At 38.0% G+C, this 17,957-nt stretch overlaps 1 protein-coding gene across 2 annotated transcripts in view; it reads right to left on the reverse strand.

Moving 5' to 3' along the window:
• LOC112152144 (calcium-independent phospholipase A2-gamma) overlaps positions 1 to 14,618 on the reverse strand; it is a 23,749-nt gene extending 9,131 nt beyond the window's left edge. Inside the window, exons 1-9 of one of the 2 annotated variants that reach the window (XM_024281485.2) lie at positions 14,428 to 14,618; positions 12,963 to 14,225; positions 12,138 to 12,287; positions 10,054 to 10,205; positions 9,686 to 9,780; positions 8,623 to 8,794; positions 8,310 to 8,367; positions 7,883 to 8,077; positions 4,529 to 5,811 (exon numbers count right to left, since the gene is read on the reverse strand). In XM_024281485.2, the coding sequence (XP_024137253.1) occupies positions 5,752 to 5,811; positions 7,883 to 8,077; positions 8,310 to 8,367; positions 8,623 to 8,794; positions 9,686 to 9,780; positions 10,054 to 10,205; positions 12,138 to 12,287; positions 12,963 to 14,150 (2,070 nt within the window). In that variant the 5' untranslated portion in view covers positions 14,151 to 14,225; positions 14,428 to 14,618 and the 3' untranslated portion in view covers positions 4,529 to 5,751. Of the gene's footprint in view, positions 1 to 4,528; positions 5,812 to 7,882; positions 8,078 to 8,309; positions 8,368 to 8,622; positions 8,795 to 9,685; positions 9,781 to 10,053; positions 10,206 to 12,137; positions 12,288 to 12,962; positions 14,226 to 14,427 lie in introns of those variants that run through there. The other variant, XM_024281484.2, reaches the window with a different exon arrangement.
• Between the last annotated feature and the right edge of the window lie 3,339 nt (positions 14,619 to 17,957).

Consider the following 17,957-nt stretch of genomic DNA (forward strand, 5'->3'; position numbering starts at 1 on the left):
TGTATTGAGGAATAAACAGTTATTACTCAGTCATTACATTTGTCAGAATAACCATTCTTGCTCTAGTACATTTGTTAAACATGTTCATCTTTCATTATGTTTTTGCTGGAGTGAAAGTTATTAAAGTTATAAACTAACCAATGAGATGCCTCAGTAAAAGTATGAGGTCTCACGTTTGCAACATTTGAGATTCTCCTGAGCTCGCTTTTGAGTGGTAAGGGTGTGGCCTTCCAACAAGTTCACCCCTGATTGGCAAAAGTGATTGCCATAGAAACATTGACTCAGACAGACAGAGTAATCACTGCTTACTGACAATTTCTAGGTGCAACATGTCAACCTCCACATTACCAAAACTTGACTGAATTGACTTAATTTCATTGACGTAATTTATTTTTGATGGGTGACATCACACTCGCTCGGTTCAATTCTCATAAACAGACAAAAATGACACAATTTGCCACAAAAATAGATCATTTTACTTTTAGAGTGCACAACTGTGAAAGTTTTGATCTTCAAATCTTTTTGCAGTTTAACATAAAATGTTTGATCATCCAACAAGGATTGAAGCCCCACGTCACAGCAAAGGTCAAAGGTGGCGACTCCTGGACTGCAGATGTGAAATTCGTAGCTGAAATGACTGATAAATGATGCATCAGCTGTTCTGTAGAGAAACAAACAATGGTTTCAGACCATTATCTCTCATTTTCAGCTATGTTGTTCTTTTGAGAGTATTAGTTCAAGAGGCAGCCAGCGCCTGAGAGGGCGCTCATTTAAGCGGCTGAGATTGGAGTCCCACAAAGAGGGATTCACGCCACCACAAAGCCTGAAAGAAGTGCTGAGGTAGCCCTTTCTCCAAAGCATGTCATTAGGCCCCAGCAGGAAGTCTGGCCGAACAAGAAATGAGTCAAAGAAAAAAAAAAAGCTTTTTGGATTAGAATTGCTCCTAATAGAGACTTAGAGCGACTTGCTGCAGAGGGACATAAGATGAACCCAGCTGGGAAGAAAAACAGCGAGGCAGTTTTCTTATCGCTCACGCCACTCTGCGAGGCTCCATTTTCCAAACTCGTTGGCAATTATGGCGACAGCCAGGGTCCAGTTATGTGTTCTTTGTGCCGACGGCTGCGGGCGAGTTTCACAGGAACAGCGGACGGCCATACACCCAGTGCCAACCCATGCGACACTGGAAGCCAACTGTGCCGTGGTGGTATACGCTGGTGGCTGAGTGCCACGGCTCGTCTCCATTTCAGAGGAGCGGCTCCGAAAAATCAAGGCCTCAAAGGAGAGGCTGCTACTTGACACTGAAGGCAGCGTGTACTGTTGGAGGAATGGTTTAAAGGATCTTGATTTACTAAAGGGAACAAAAAATGTTGACGATTTGCACCTTTTTTAAGACACAGTGCAAAAAATGGCACAGTAGTTACAGTAGTTGTTGTGCACCACATTACTGGCTCCTAAATGTAATTGTTGCATAAAGGTAGTTTTTACAACAAAATATAGTCCGATTCTCTGTATTTGACATTACAGAGGCAAATCTGTATAAAATGTAGCTGTATTAAAACAATGTTTTTGTTTTGATGTAGAAGATTATGTTTTTGCCACAAAATGACAAAAATTGTCGAAAGAAAATACTAAAAAAAGACAGAGATTATGCTTTAGCTATGAATGTTCTAATATAAGAAAATAAGAAAATGTATTCAACTCAGAATGTATCATTACTGTATTGTATTATTAAGCTAAAAACTACATTACTGGCACATTTTTTTTACTTGAATCAGTGCCACTATGATAAATATCGCATTTATAATTTAATTTTTGTACCAAAAATGTGCATCCTTAATAATTATTGATAAAAGCATAAAAAACTTTAAAAGGCTTTTTCAAATTCAATTTCCACTGATTCTTTTCAAAGTAAAGCTTGCTGCAAGCAGTTTCCTTCAGGATACTACCCACAATTCTGTTATTTATGACATCAGTCAAGAGGTTGAAGAATGACATTCTCCAGCTTTCATCCTTTTTGGTTTGAAAAAACACTTTTCTATTCAGTTGACTTTGATAAATCTCAAGTGGAAGATGCATCAGTGGCTGCACTTTTAAAAACCTGGAAACTCAGTGAAGGATTTTCATACCCCTGTGGTGTATAAACCTTTAGTGACCTCATGATTTGCTCTCAAAGGTGATAATTATGCAAGTTTTTCAATTTTCCGTTATTCGTCTGACAACTACAATGAGAACTAATTGTTTGGATAAGGTTGCTGAACTATTAATAAGCTGTAATTTGCATTATCTGACCTTTTTTAACAAAGATTTCATACGGCGCTAGCGAGCTATTTACATGAAAGTTATCCAAAAGGGGGGAGCGGTCCCTCTTCAAATACACACAAAAAAATGTAGTAATCACTCAAATGTTGCACATTTAGAACCAAACTTTTGGTGCTTTTGGAGATTCTCTTCTCTGTGGTTATGCAGAGGCTGATTTGAATAAGAAGGAGGTGCTATCTTAAGGATCACTAGAAGTCATTTCATGCTCCAAAGTATGTCCGCTCCCATTAGTCAGACACTAAACATTGTCTTCTTGCGGCTCTCTTTATCTCTGCTGGGGTGTGGGCTGTGGGTAAACACGGTGCCCTGAGTCACTTCAGGCCACAGAAGTCAGTGATTGATTCTAAGAGACAGAGAGCTTTTGACATACGTCCGCTGTGGAATCTTTCAAAGCAACTTGACAGAGCATCTGTGGTTTTTCTCCTTTGCGTCTCTGACTGTGATGGATCATCGTCTTTACTTACCAGTACGTCAAGCAAATTCATGAGGTTTCTTTTTTGGTAAATAATTCTGTTACTTTAGTCAGAAACGTACCTGTAGGAAGTCTAAAAATGATACAAAGAATCTTGTTTTTATAAGTAAAAATAAAAAGAGAGGTCTCAGTTGTAATGTAATTGAAAAAAGTGTTTGTTCTTCTAATCCTTGAAAAAAAATAAGAGTTCTGAACTGCATCGTATCCTTAAAGGTTGTCATTGTGATGAGCAAGGATGTGACTGACACCTCTGTGTGGAGCTCCACTCAGGTCAAAGGTCTTCATGCCATGTTATGCAATTACGCTGACTACTTCTCTTCCTGGCTTCACAAAACCCAAAGGTCGCAATGAGGTTTAAATCATCTTCCTTTTGCTATAAACTGATGAAGGGCAATCCATCTGTGAGACTGCTAGCTTTGCCCCAGGCATGTAGGGTAAAAAAAAAAGACAGGCCATGGTTGTTCACCTTTTCCCACACACTCCAGAAACGCACAAGTACACATGAACACCCAGAATTGAAACGATTAATCATCCCTGCTGGGTGTATCCGTTCAGATTAAACTGTGGCATTTGGTGGAGTGGTACAGACGAGTGCAGAACACCTCCTTCACATTTATTTAGTCTGCGTTCTCCTCTGATTTTATGCACAGATTCACAAAATAACAAAAAACCCAAACAATTATTTGGTTGAACTGCAGGGAAGTATACACTCCATTTGCATGCCTGTTTGTCTTGGGGTGTGACTGACTCACCTTCCAAAGAACTCCTGTACAAGGTTTAAATAAAAAAAAATATATATATATAACAAAGACGCCTAAAAGACAGGAAAATATACAGACCAGGAAAATCCTTTCACCAGTTCTTATAAATCTATTTTCAAAGTGTTCCCAGTGGTCTTTTTGCAAAAATAATGAAAAAACAAAAACTGTCGTTTTCTAGGACATAGCTTCTGTAGAGCAGCAGTAGTTCATTATTAGAAATTTCCCTCCGAGTTGTGGGTGGGACTGTTGGGCGGATCTCCACCTCTCTTCCCATCACCCATTACAGAGCTCTTCTGCTCTTCTGCTAGCAATATCATAATACAGTGAGCAATATGAATTCCTGAAGTGAGATTTATGTAAAAAATAAAGAAATAAAAATAATCAGCCCATACCTTTGATTATTGACACATGATTCATGTTAATGCTTTTTCCGTTAAAAATACTTTAATAACTTTTCTAATGAAAATGATCTGTACATATTTTTTGATTTGTGTTACCTGATTTATTTTAATGATACATTCCTATGATACTTGCTTTACATTAATGACTCTTCCAAGGAAAAAAAATCTACATACACATATATTTTTGTTGATGTTTGATACTTGATTTGTATTAATGATTTTTTCTAATGAAAAATAATCTGCACATTTTGTCTGAATTTTGATAATAGATCTACACAGTCAATGACAAGGTCTGAAATAGTGTTATAAGTACTTACATAGTCATGTAATTTATTGTTACTTGAGGATTCTAAATGACCTGAATTTATGTTGGAAAGATATAAATATGTGATCTTATGTTATGAACCGGATAATGAAAATAGATGTAAAGAAATTTGAAAGATCGAGCCGAGGTGGGATTATATAAGTTCGCTTCCTCCCACTCCCTTTCAGGCAATTTCTTAATGTCTACTTATCCTGTGTTTGACATGTCTTTATGGAATCTAAACTTCTACTAATTGATTGTATTGCACATTATTTTTTTTTTTTTTTGATTGCTTGAAATAAACCATTTCTTATCTAATCTGATCTAATATTGGAGTTCTCCAGCCATACAGTTTTGAGCCATATACCAGCTCAGTCTGCTCCTGATTCACAACAATTTGAATAATGAAAAACTCAGAAATGCAATTTTAAGCAAAATTGTTTATAAATGTACTCCATCATCATTAAAGGGCCTAAAAAACAAGTTAAAAACTAGGGTTTTAGGAAAAAATTAATTTGGCGATATGTCACAATATTTCATTTGGGGATACTTGTATCAAGTTCTGGGCGATATGATGACCCATATCATGTGGGCCATAGAAAAGTATCTATTATGCCATTTCCCTTCCATTGTACTGCGGAACTTTTGTGCAAAACTTGATTTTCTTACTAAGAAACTTGAATTCATATCGTGACATACAATTTTTTCCATATCACCTAGCACCACTTGCATCAAATGCGGACAAAATTATATTTAATTGATTATTTATGAGTGTCTTTGGTTTTGAGCCTCCTTGAGCAGCTCTACATCTTGACCGAAACAACAAGATCTCGCTGAACTGGTTTGTGTTAAATGTTCAGTCACTAAATAAAATACATTTACCATTTTATTACAATGAAATATGCATTAATATTCACATATAGTTTTTTGATGTCATTTTTATGTCATTTCAAATAAAAAAAAGAAAGAAAAATTACAGTCTTGGGATATATCGTGATATATATCGTGATATGTATCGTATTGTATCGTCAGGCTCTTGCCAATACACACCTCTATTAAAAACGCTAAAAACACAACTTTCATCAGAGTGGGTGTTAAAAAGTTTCTGAACCATCAGAAGTGTGTAGCTCCACATAAGTCAGACGAAGAAAAAAGAACGTTTTGTGTCATCCTGCCAAGCAGAAAAAAGAACCCAGGTTTGCTCAGAAGTTTGATTTTTAGACATGTTGACACGTCATCCTTTTTCCTCCAGAGCTTCTTCACGAAACAAAAATCTATTAAAATTTAGCCCAACAGCATCGGCAACGTTTATTCTTTTCCCTCTCATTCAGTCAATTTACCAGCAATCAACCAATCTGGAGGAAAAAAAGGTAATTTGCCTGCAGCGAGGCTAAGATGTTTGAGATCCATCTTCCAACAACCCTGGAGCCAAATTCCAAAGGCTTAACACGGTAAGACAGAGCTGGAATGACTAAAAGTGGATCTTCGTCACCATCATGAAGCTGCCGCACTCATGGGTAATGATGAATGTGTAACCATCAGTAACAGTTTGACCTGACGAATGAGAAGAAAGAAAATAAAGATTGAAGTGTGGTTATTTCTTATTGGAAAAGCAATTGAACATGTTTTTTTTTCTTCTCTAAATACTCCCAGCAGCCGCTTTTAATGCCTTCTTGGACAGAAGCATGAAATCTGCTCATTCATTAGTGAGGAAAACCACGCGGGCAGATCTGACCCGCTCCATCTGCGGCCGTGTGAAGTCTTTCTGTCGAGCGCCGTGCCGTGGCGGTGCTCTCATGAGGTCACGCCGGGGGCGGTGGCCCGCAGGTTTTTATGCCTCCCATTAAACGCTGGCAAGAGTGGGCACATAATAGGCAACTCATTCCACCCCATCGCCTGAAGAGACGCCATGGCAACGAGGCAGAACGAAAAAACAAAAAAAGCTGTGCCCTCTTCTCCATTGCGCAAGTGCCATGGCATCCCCTGCTTGACATCTGAGGACTTTAGAAAAAAAGATAGCTGAGAGAGTTCTAAAGAGAAAGCTACACCTCCTCCATTTTTTCTCCTTTGTGCCCCCCCTTCCATTTAAGCATCCTCTTCAAAGCCGCTGTAGCTTATGTCAAGGCTTTGATAACACCCAGAGTGCTCCTCTTCCTCCAAACTCCAAATCTCTGCAGCCGCATTCAGCCGAATCTACAGTTGAGCCTCTGTCGTTTCCATCGTCCCGGCCGGCAGGAATCACAGACGCATCAATGGACAAATCAACTTCTTTCAAAAATTCTGGCCGCCGTTCTCAGCGCACAGCTTGACGACTCTTCCCTTCGCCGCACAAAAGGCCGACTGTTCGCCTGAGCTGAAATTAAGTAGAGAAATCTGTGGGCATCTGGAGGAAAGACAGTGATGACTATTTCTCTCGGGAATCCTGACATCATTGGGACAGCATGCCGCACTGACCGCATGTTTCCAGTATCTAGTAAATAAAACTCAAACAAAGTGGCTCTTTTGAAAAGTAAACAAAAAGTTGAGTTAAAGACCCGCTCCTATTATCAAAAAGTGTTTTTTAATGTGTTCTTGTAGCATTTTTATGATAATGGAGGACATATTTAAAGAAAATTGAGTTAAAGTTGCACATCGGGGTATTTCAGAATATTTCTCTATTCAAATGTCAATCAGGAGCAGAAACTGTGATGCATCCACTTGTAGACGACTAGATCCATGAACATCTGTATTTTCCTCGTGTGAGCTGGAATCTAGCTCGAAACACTACGGCTGATAGCGGCGATATTACTCGCCATTTTTGTTGCACCGGTGATGATAAAGTGATAAACATGAGCTCTGTAATGGGTATGGGAAGAGGGGCGGGTTGCTCCACCCAATAGTTCTGCCAACAACTCAATTAATTCTAATGAACTACTGCCGTTCTGCAGAAACCATGACAAAGATGTTTTGATTTTGTCTACAAATGGCATAAATCACAATTAAAAGACCACCAGGAACACTTGTAAAATATACGTTACAGATTTCACAGACATGCAAACCCTTCATCAGACTTTAATGGAAACTTCTAGTCTGTCTTTGTAGATGTTCATCAACTCATCGGCTCTTTACTTCTGAAAGTTTCCCATCAACGCACAGGTTTGAGTAAAGAGTTTTAGAGAATAAAAGTGATGAATAATCCTTCTAATATAAACAAAAGCCTGTAGGCTGAGTATCAGTTGACATCTTCTCCACTTAACTGTTCTTTGAGGTACAATGTGATGACGAAGCGTCCGACTGTAGGAGGAGGAACTCAGAATAAAATCACATCATTTTCAACCTTTGTGTGTGTTTTGTTCAGGCTCCGGCCCTCCCCGCCTGAGTGCAGAACAGACGAGAAGATCGATCGGTAAAATGCAGCAGATGACTCATGGTTTTTTTCTGGTTTTGATGGCTAATGCATGCACTGGAGATGGTTGAAATTGTGTTTCCAGATCTCTACTCCAGCTGCCCAACATTAAACCCTAAAATGACTGCTGCCACACTGGTGTGTCGCATAAAAAAATCCTCATCTGTTCAGCTGAATATTGCTGTCATAAACAGCACGATGGAAACGACCCTCTAAAATCTGCCTAGTGCAGAGACTGACCTGGTGCAGATCGCCCCCTAGAGTGAACTCTTGGAAGTAGCCAGGGGCGGCAGACGTGGCTCGGATGGCCTGCCACAGCTGGTGCTGGCAGCCCCCCAGGTAATGCGAGCGCACCCCTGGCAGCAGATTGTAGTTCCTGAACACGTACGCCTTCAGAGGAAGACCCCTGTTCACAATGGTGCTCACAGCTGCCACCTACAGGTGCAGACAACAACATTTCAACAGGCTTTTAGTTACAAAACAACAACAACAGGGACGAACGGATAAGAGGTTGACATCATGACAGATCATAAACATGTTTGCTCTCTGAAGGCTTACAGAAGACAGAAACTCTTGTGAGGCTTTTAAGTATATGTTTGAAATATTCCTAAAGAAGCAGACAAACAGAACAGCGGGATCATGATAAAAAAAGTCTTCTAAACCTCACCTTGGGGCATTCGGGGTTTCTTGAAGTTTCCACCAAGAGATGAGATCCCATTTTTTCTCTGTTGAAGCAAAAAAAATGTTTTTAATGTATTTTTAGCTTCAAATTAAGAGCCTTTCACTCTATCATAAACATGTTAGCATTCCTCATTTGATTAAGCATAAATGACTAAATGCATCACTAGCTTCCAAATGTCACTGAATTTACTGAAAAGTACATCAAGTTTGTGAATGAATAACTAATAAAATTGATCATAAAGGGCAGCACCTTAAACACATAAAACCATTATTTTGAAAGGTCACACAGTGAAACTGACTTGAGGATGTTCTCCCAGGCTTCGCTGTCATAAAAAGCGTGGCTCCAGCTCATCTTCATCGTGCCGACGATCACGTTTTGCTTGAACACGTCCGAGCCCAGCTTCCTGTAAATATCATCGCAGTCCTTCACGGGGATTTGATGCACGCCGAGCATGAAGCCCAGGACGGCCCCTGAGGAAGAGCAAACTTCTTAAAGGAAGTCGGTAAAAATTGAAAAAATATATTTATCACATCAGCTCTTAGCGCTTTTATAGCATCTTCCGGACAATTTTCCCTTAGGTATCGCTTACAGGGTGAGGCTGACAGGAAGATAATTAGCTATAACTGTCAGGAATACTATTACATTTTGATCAGCCGTTTACAGGAAGTGAATAGAACTGATGCAGTCATCAAAAAAAAAAAGACTAAAGGTTCCCAACACAATTAAGACACAGCACAAGTGTTAGACCAGCAAATATGGTTTTACCTAAATAATCAAGCCAGACTGATGCGGCCCAGAGAGGTATTAAATGTGTGAACAGCGTGTGATCTGGCAGACAGATCCCATTACTGTTTGAAGACATTAATTGGGTCCGATCGTGAAGCTGCTCTGCTGTTTGGAGGAGGAGGTGAAGCCTGAGAGAGGAGGACCTAAGATCAACAGGCAGCAATCCCTCATGAGCTCCGTGTATGAAATGCAGACTCTTCATTTGCTTCGATGGGGAAACCGCTGAGCTGAGGGGGACATTTGGAAGATAAACCACGCCCCCTGGTGGTGCTTTTATGTACTAGAAACTTGGCAACAGAAGGTTTGCAACCATTTTATTCTCAATTTATAAAACTAAACAAAGCAAAACAACTATCTGTATTTATTTATTTTATTGTATTGACAAAAAAAAAATGATGGGGTGGGGGTGGGGTTTGATAAAAATTAGGTCAAAGTAAAATCAGAGCAACAAATGGGTCACTGAGTGTGATCCGAGCTGTCAATCCAGCCGGCACCGTGCGGCATGTTGCACTCCGCTTGGATAATCCACATCTATGCTGCTGTGGACACAGAAATAGGGCAGTGGGGCAACATACCTGTGCTGACACCACATATGTAGTCAAACAGCTTGTAGATGGGTTTGCCGGTGAGCGCTTCCAGTCTGTGCAAAGTCTGAAGAGCAAGTATCCCCCTAAAAATACAAGAATCAGTCAAATCGCTGTGATATTTGGCAAAGCTACATGAAGAGTTGAAGCTTTTACCGCATCATGAACACATCAATTTAATCTTTTAGTTGTTTGTGAACATATTTTTACGTTTCCTCACATTCTAATATGTTCGAATGTACAACAAATACCATTTTAGTTGAAGCTAAAATTCTGGTTTTTAATACACAAGTGATTAAAAAAAAACATAAAAAAGTATCTACAAGCAAAAATAAATAAAAGCCATGAATATCTTGGACCTTAAACCTCCTCCATCGATGGATAAAACGCGTATGCCCCGCCCTCGAACGGGTTTATGATAGCCGATGAGCGCGAGAGCTTCTCGGACTGCTGCTCTCAGGCCTGCGTCGTTGGCCTGCATCAAACGCAGGAGGCAGGGGATCGCTTTCTCCTGAGAAAAACACACAAACAATGTTAAATCACCACTTACCAGTCAAATCATTTGGGCAAAGCTTCAAAGGGTTAAAAGTAAAACTCATAAAAACGACTGATATTTTGTGAATAATATCACACAAGTTTACAGTATCCACAATATTCTTCACAACAAACTTCTACCATGGTGCGTCTCTGTTCATTTAACCTCAAACTCATAACAGACAGAATAGAAGTTTCTCTCCTGAGGATTTTCTTCAAACTGGAAACTGAATGATGATCTAGTGCTTATTAATTATTTAAAGAAATTGAATGCGATTAGCCAGGAAATTACGCCATTTATTTTTAACAATAACAGGGAGAACATTATATTTTTTTGCATTCAGAAAGCAGTAGAACAATTAACAGTTATTTTTCCTCATTATTTTGAGATCTGAAGTTACCTACAGGCACAGGGTTTTTTGCTTTAATTTATTCAGATGGTAACAAATTCATATCGCCCTCTAAACCACTACAACAGTTCCCAACTAAAAACTATTCATCTGTTCTTACTTTATAAAAAAAGAAGTATAAAAATCCAATTCCATGTGTTCTCACAGATAAAGCAACTTGACTGAGTCTGCATGAATATTTCTGCTTCACTCATTCATAGCAGCTTCAAGTACTGAGATCAGGGCATCACGGAAAAACTCCAATCCCCAGTGAAACCCTCTAACTATACAACTCACATCATTAGTATGCAGCAGATGATTGGCTGAAACCAGATCCAATATTCTAAATAAATGCACACAAAAGAATAAGAGAAGAAACTTTAAAACCTTTTCTGAGAAAAATCCCTTACAGTTTCATATTCTAGTTCTAATTTAGATATATTTTTCAATTCATGTTTTAAATGGTATGCAGAATTATTTTGAAGAAAATGAGAACATTTTGGTTTAAAAATATAAATATTAGTAATAGGGCTGGGTCAAAAGAATCACTTCATTGATCTGAATCAATCTAAGCTTAATAGATCCATAATCGATCCATAAAAGTAGAGATTGATCTATCTAATACTGCTAAAGTCTGCTAGCTTGATGCTAACTTATAATGGGGATTTCCTATAGGACGGCTAATGCTAACACTCGTTATTGCTGAATAAGGGAACATCTTTATATTCTCACAGGCATTAATTTTCCAAACTCTTTTAAGGAAATATGGTATTCAAAATATCATTATAATTTCAGTAATACATTTTGCAGTATGTGAACTGTATCAGATTTATATGAAAAATCTTTAAAATATAGATATAGATCATTAATGTATTTCTAAACAAATGTGCCTGAATGTGTTAATCATGTAAACTCAAAACTGATTGATTGATTACTTGGTTTATTTCAACCACAGATTGAGAAATATTGGACAAAACACAATTATTTCAAACACATTACAGAAATAATGAAATGCGTTGATTAGAAAATAGAAAACAAACAAAAATAAAACACACTTATGTCATATTTGGCTCATTTATTTTTTTGTGATAATTAACTTTGCTTGAAAAGTAGTGGGAAGAAGTGAATTGATATAATCCCACCCCTACTTAATTACTTCATTTCACTGTTTTGCAGAATTATGTAATCCGGTTTTGATCAGATCAAAACTGACTTTGAGAGGATCAAATAATCGCTCTGGTGATTATTTAAAGGCTCTGGTGAACTGAATCGAATCGATTCTGGAAATTATTGAAATACCAAGCCCTTATTAGTTAGCAGCATTTTAGAGGTTCCCAGCTCTGAGACTCTCACTACAAAAACTTACGACACATGCAGCTTCCTGTGATTTCCGTATTTTTATTTCCTTATTTCAATTTTTGGCAGAAGAGTTTAAAGTTGGTTTTGTTTGGTGATAAAACCCCATGCACAAATGTCATAAATAGATTTTTTTTTTTTTTTTAGGGGGAGTCATTCCTCACCTTAACTGCAACACTACGAGTATCTGGAAACTCCAAGAGGTGGTAACTTAAATCCTCCACTCTGCTGATGTAAACCCGAACATCCGATGCTCTGTAGAGGGCCTGGACCAACGCACGTGTTCGGTTGTCCACACTCACCCTGGCAATAATCTACAAGACACACAATAAAGTCAAAGAATTTCTTTTTTTAATTGTAGATTTTGAGCTTAAACATCCCAAGTTTTTTTGAATCAACAAACAAACAACTCTGCAGGTCATAAATGATACAGTGAAATAAAACCTAATAAGGTTAGTTTATTTTATCTACTGCAGCAGCATGCAAAAATAATTATTTTATATGTAAGTGCTTCAGAAAAAATAAATACAATTATTTTAAAAGTTATTTTTTTATTTTAAAAAATATATATCTCAACGTGAAATCATGTGATACTAAAAACCAGCAGTGTTCTAACAGATGACTATAAATTGGATTTTTTTTTCCCAGTATAGACACTTTATGTGCTGTCTGCAGACCTGCATCATCACATTTATTTTTGAAAGCAGATTCCCGGAACTGAAGTAACAAAGAAGTCCATCTGCTGCTTGGTGTCAACATGTGAACAAGCAGCCTGTCATAACACATCACATATGCAGGACACTGTTGATTTATACAAATATCAAATAAAAAAAGCAATTATCCCATTTGAAATAACTCTTGATAACAACACAAATGTTAAAGTTTGTGAAAGTTGAAGCATCTGCTCAGATAGATTATAGAACAAGTTTATTTCCTAATTCATCTAATGAATTCTACTCAAACTAGAGTTCTGTTAGCAGCAGTCATACCTTTTCCCGCTGAAGCAGAAGTTTTTTGGCCTTCTCCTCTGCAACTGTCTGCTCCTTGTTAACAGCTGTCTCAATCGGTTTCACTTGAACAGCCTCGTGTTTCATCTCCCCGCTTGCAGGACTTTTGGCTTCTCCTGTCCGAAACTTAGGAACAAAAGGAGCGATGTAGCTGCCGACAAATGCCTGAACGGTGGGTGCTGAGGATGACAGGTACTGTCCTAAGCTCTTTTTGGAGGACGGAGGTGTGGGGCGAGCAATTGGAGCAGTTTTATTAGAGATCTTGGGGAGGTTTGAAGCTTGTAGATCCTGAGGGGGAGGTGGGAAAACGTCTTTAATGTTCTTTCTCTGATCCTGAGTCTTTGTGCTGCTCCCAAAGTACGTGTTGATGTGGTGGGCAAGGTAGGTGTACGTTTCATCGAGGCTGACCGAGAAAGTGCTAGGATGGAAAAGTGCCGGGGCGTCTTTGGGAGTCGTGCTTCTGTTCTCCGTGTCGTTTAGGGGCTGGGGAGGCGCGACGGGCTTCTTGGCACAACTAGCTTTGACAACGGAGATTGTGCGCCTCGGCCTTTTCTCATGCATGTCGCTTATAGTTACAATGGCAGCAGTGACAGTGACTTGGGTGTGAGGATGAGGAGAGGTAGTGGCCTTCACGTCAACTGGAGCAATCGATGTGGAAACGCTGACTGAAGATGGTCCTGCAGGAGTTGGGATTGTGGTTCCTTTCAAGGGAGGTGTTTCATTAGTGGAAGGGGGTGTAGATTCACCATCTGTCAGGGCTTTCACTTCATTTGAACCTTTAGATTTGAGGCGGGACATCCTGGACAGAAGATCCGTTTGAGTCCCGCTCACAGCCTTGGACAAAGAGTCCAGTGTGCTTCTAAAGCGAGACATGTGTTGACTGAGACCAGCTGACCACCTTGAAGTTGAAGCGTTCAGACACACACAGCTGGTGTGGAGTCCAACGCGTGGCTTAACGTGGTTAGCTTTACAGATCCATCCCCTTCTGTACCTGACCCTGGAGTGATGAAAGTGCCTGAAGCTCAGATAACCAGCACTGTAAGCAGCGTGGTGCTGCAGATCAACGCCCGCTATGGAAGATGATCCTGCTGCCCGGTGAGCATAAGGTGGCAGCTTATGAGTCACTCTGTTTACTTTCACCCAGACGTTAGGAGCCCAACTGTGATTCATGCTGATGTCCGAGGAAAAATCGAGTCCATTCAATCAAGGGGTGCCTCTGTTTCTTCTGCCATCACTAACAAATTGCTAAAATGAGTGTCCACGTGAACACGCAAGGAGGAAAAATAAAACAAAAATTAAACAGTGTCAGACAAATCAACAAAATACGCCATAAATGTGACGTTTGTAACCAATGTACACACTGTCATACAGCTAAACACTGGATATAGCTAGCTTAGCTACACTGTTAGCATGAAAAACGACAACACAAAAGTTTAACAAGTCGTACCGGCGGTTCTCGTGGCTTCGCTTCGTCAAAACGGAAAGCCCTCGGTCTGTTTCATCATGTCTTCAGTCTTCGTGAACGAGTATTAATCCGTACCGCCGCCATTCGAAACGGTGAATGTTTCTAGAACAAGTGAAGCGGTGTCGGTCAAAAGAAAAACATGAGTCACGTGACTCTTGCCCTCTTTCACCATTGGTTAATAAAAACTGGCCCATAAATGGAGGGCGTTGATTGGGTGATGCTTTTTTTTCGCATTTTTTTCCTGCCTTGAACATAACAGACCATTAACATCAATAAGCATTAATTAACAAAAGGCAGCATGAATAAATAAATAAATCATTCTTGTTCGGGTGTTGTATACATGTTAAACCATCAATAAGAGAATATTACATATATTTTTAATTTAAAATTATTTATTTTCTTTTTTAACAACAAGAAAATGCGTGTTTTTTTAAGTGTATTAAAGTACATAGTTAAAAAGATTCAACGTGTCCGTTTAGAACAAAAGGTGCATCATGTCAAACAGGGGGACCAAAATGAGAAAACTCTTACACACTTTAGTTTTAAACAACTGGAAATGTCAATGAAATGCTACTGTGTTTGGTTTAAATGTACAAATATCAAAGGGGAAATTAAAAAAAAAGTTCATTCTAGTTTTTTGCTCAAGTTTATTTTCATTTTTTTAGTAAGGAGGCTTTTGGTTTAAAAAAATGAATAAATAAAATAAATGAATTAGCATGTCAGTGGTAAAATGTAAGTATCAGATAAATATGTTATTTTAAACGCAAGACAGGTTGATGTTGATCCTTAAAAATCACAGTTCACATGCATAATCAAAGTGTTTTGGACTAGAAAAACTAAAGCACATAAACATTAATTGCAATAAAAACAACAAATGATCAGTTGTAATTAAAATCTATCAAGAACATCATAAAATAGACCAGATATTTTTGTACTTTTACCTAAAAAGGGCATTTTTTTAGTCTGGAATTGAACATTGATATTATTGAAGTTTCCAGTTAGACTTTTCTAGGTTTCAGGTCCATGGAGCAGAAATAATGTGTTTAATTCTGACTCTGAGCACCAGCAGAAGTCTGAGTTCCTGTGCCTCTCAGAGTCTCAGGTCGTTCACATGGAGCCAACGAGTCAGAGACTGTGGTGTAAAGCCATTGAAAAACTTGTTTTCACGCCCATTCTCTGAGCGACAAGTAGCTGGGGTTAAGATCTGAACTGAGGACCGATGTGGTTCCTCTTCCAGGTTTTAGTCATCATCTGAGCAGCAGTGTTCTTTATCTGCTTTATTTAGATGCCTTAGACTCAGATCATTTATGTGGATTGCAAGCTATAGAAGTTAAAATAAAACTTACAAGAAAATCAATCAAGATTGTTTTAGAGCACAAATCCATGATGACATAGAGAATCCATTGGCTTTTGCCAGACATGCCCGACGGATTAAAAGCAGGTTTTGTGAAGCAACAAACTGCATATCAGCTATGCAGTGCAGAGGAAGTAGGCTGACCACATACACAGAGAGACTGCACCTTCTATTCTGATACAAGATCACTTTGTGTTCCTACTAGGTATAAACAAACCAACGGTTGTTAAGTATAGCTATTTGCAAACTGCCAATGAGTTTTAAAAATACGAGGCTATGTTTTTTTTGGTTTTTCTTCAATAATGCAGCAATTTTTATATTTGTTGATGTCAACATTTGAGACACTTCTGTTTGTTTCCTGTTTCATCTGTATTTAAATAGACCTAACTTGTTGCATCTTGTGTTTTTTTTTAATCCAGTCATTTGTTAATAATTGTTACAACTCTTCTACCTTTCAAAGCCTTCAATTCTTTAAATCTTCTGGCACAATATTGGTAACATATCCAATATTTCAGTTCTGTCTTGTATTTAACTTGTTGTAAACTATCAGTCAAAAATACAGAAAACTTTATTTTTTTTCCACTCTTTCATTGAATATTATATTATTCAAGTCTAACCAATGGCACAAAGGCATGTTAAAACATGTCAGAAGTTAAAAGTAATGACCTTTAAAACTTTAAAACAAATACATTTAAAAGTAAAAAGGTATTTCATGGAACTAAAAATGGGGATGTAAAATGCATAGCTAAACATGAAGGAGGGAACATAGTTCTGCTGAGCTCAGAGTTATATAGAGTGAAAGGCACAGATAACCTCAAACAGCCATCACAGCATTCTGTGGCTCCATGCAGGACCCTTTTGTGTGAGCCTAGTCAGATACTGAAAAAAAAACAGAAATATGTCAGACTCTCTAGTCCATAACACATTAAATGAGCTCAACTAAACTCTTCCAAAAGAGTCCTTAAAGGAGCTACGGAATTCTGTTCTTCACAGTTTCAAATGTTAACACTGTAAAGAACAGGTTTCAGGGTTAATGTCAAAGAGATCATGAAGGCATAGCAAAAATTTGTTTATTCTGTTTAAGTTATTTCACCACACTCCTATATTTCTAACTTCATATAATTAAACAAGCTGCATATTATAACAAAAATTTGTTAGACTTATGGAGGGTTAGGATCTCAAGCGGAAATCTCTGACCAGTAACTTGAAATAAGGAATAACGATATTGAGATCTATGCTGTGCTGAAGGGATAAAACAATATGTGTTGTTTGGAATAGTGATGTAAAAATTAGGAAAGCAACAATGCTGAGTATAAAATTGAAACGTATATTACACAATTTAACTGAATCATGGGGGAAAGTGAATTTTTGAATTGCTTCTGCATATCATATGTTTACTTTGGAAATTTCACATAATTACTGTGCTAAATTTAAGACAGATTTATTATTTCCTGTTTCATCACATTACAAAAGGCTTAGTTTAAGCAAACTACAATTATTTTCTTCATTTTAGCTTGCTTATTAACGGATAATAATAAAAAAGGATTTTTGTGATTTTTTTTCTGTTCAGCAATAGGCTGTACAGATCATTTATTGCGGCAAAACAAAGCTGACCCAAAAATCGAGCTTTAAACTGCATTTTGGGCAAAGTGAATCATTTATTCTCATTTTAGTAGAAAGTAAATTTTAAAGTTTCAAAGGACTAATTGCCTTGTTATTGTTTTGTAAATTTGTATTATCATTTGTATCATTGACATATTAAACATTCATCGTTAACTGGTTTAAAAATAGATATTTTTTCAAGTTAAGTTTTACAAAATTCCACCTTTTAAAGCTTTTTTGTAAGGATGATTAATTTCAAATTAAGTGTAAGATGCACCCTTGCAACACTAGATGGCAGAAATGTGTGCCTTGAATGTGATCAGACCTTAGCAAACTTCAAGTTAGTGTCTTCAAATATCGCAGAAACGACAAAATAAAAACATAACTTTGGTTCAATTACCTAAAATAAAGGCAAATATCTGTGAGACTTCACAGTTGTGCGATAACATGCTATTTTGCTTTCTTTTTCCTTCATCTTGAAATAAACTTCAATTCCCATGATGCAACTTTCCGACTAACTGCGTGCGCAGTTGCTGGCAAAGCCTGGAGTCGAAAG

This window comes from Oryzias melastigma, linkage group LG6 (genome assembly GCF_002922805.2).
Source record: "Oryzias melastigma strain HK-1 linkage group LG6, ASM292280v2, whole genome shotgun sequence".
In the NCBI taxonomy this organism is placed as follows: Eukaryota; Metazoa; Chordata; class Actinopteri; order Beloniformes; family Adrianichthyidae; genus Oryzias; species Oryzias melastigma.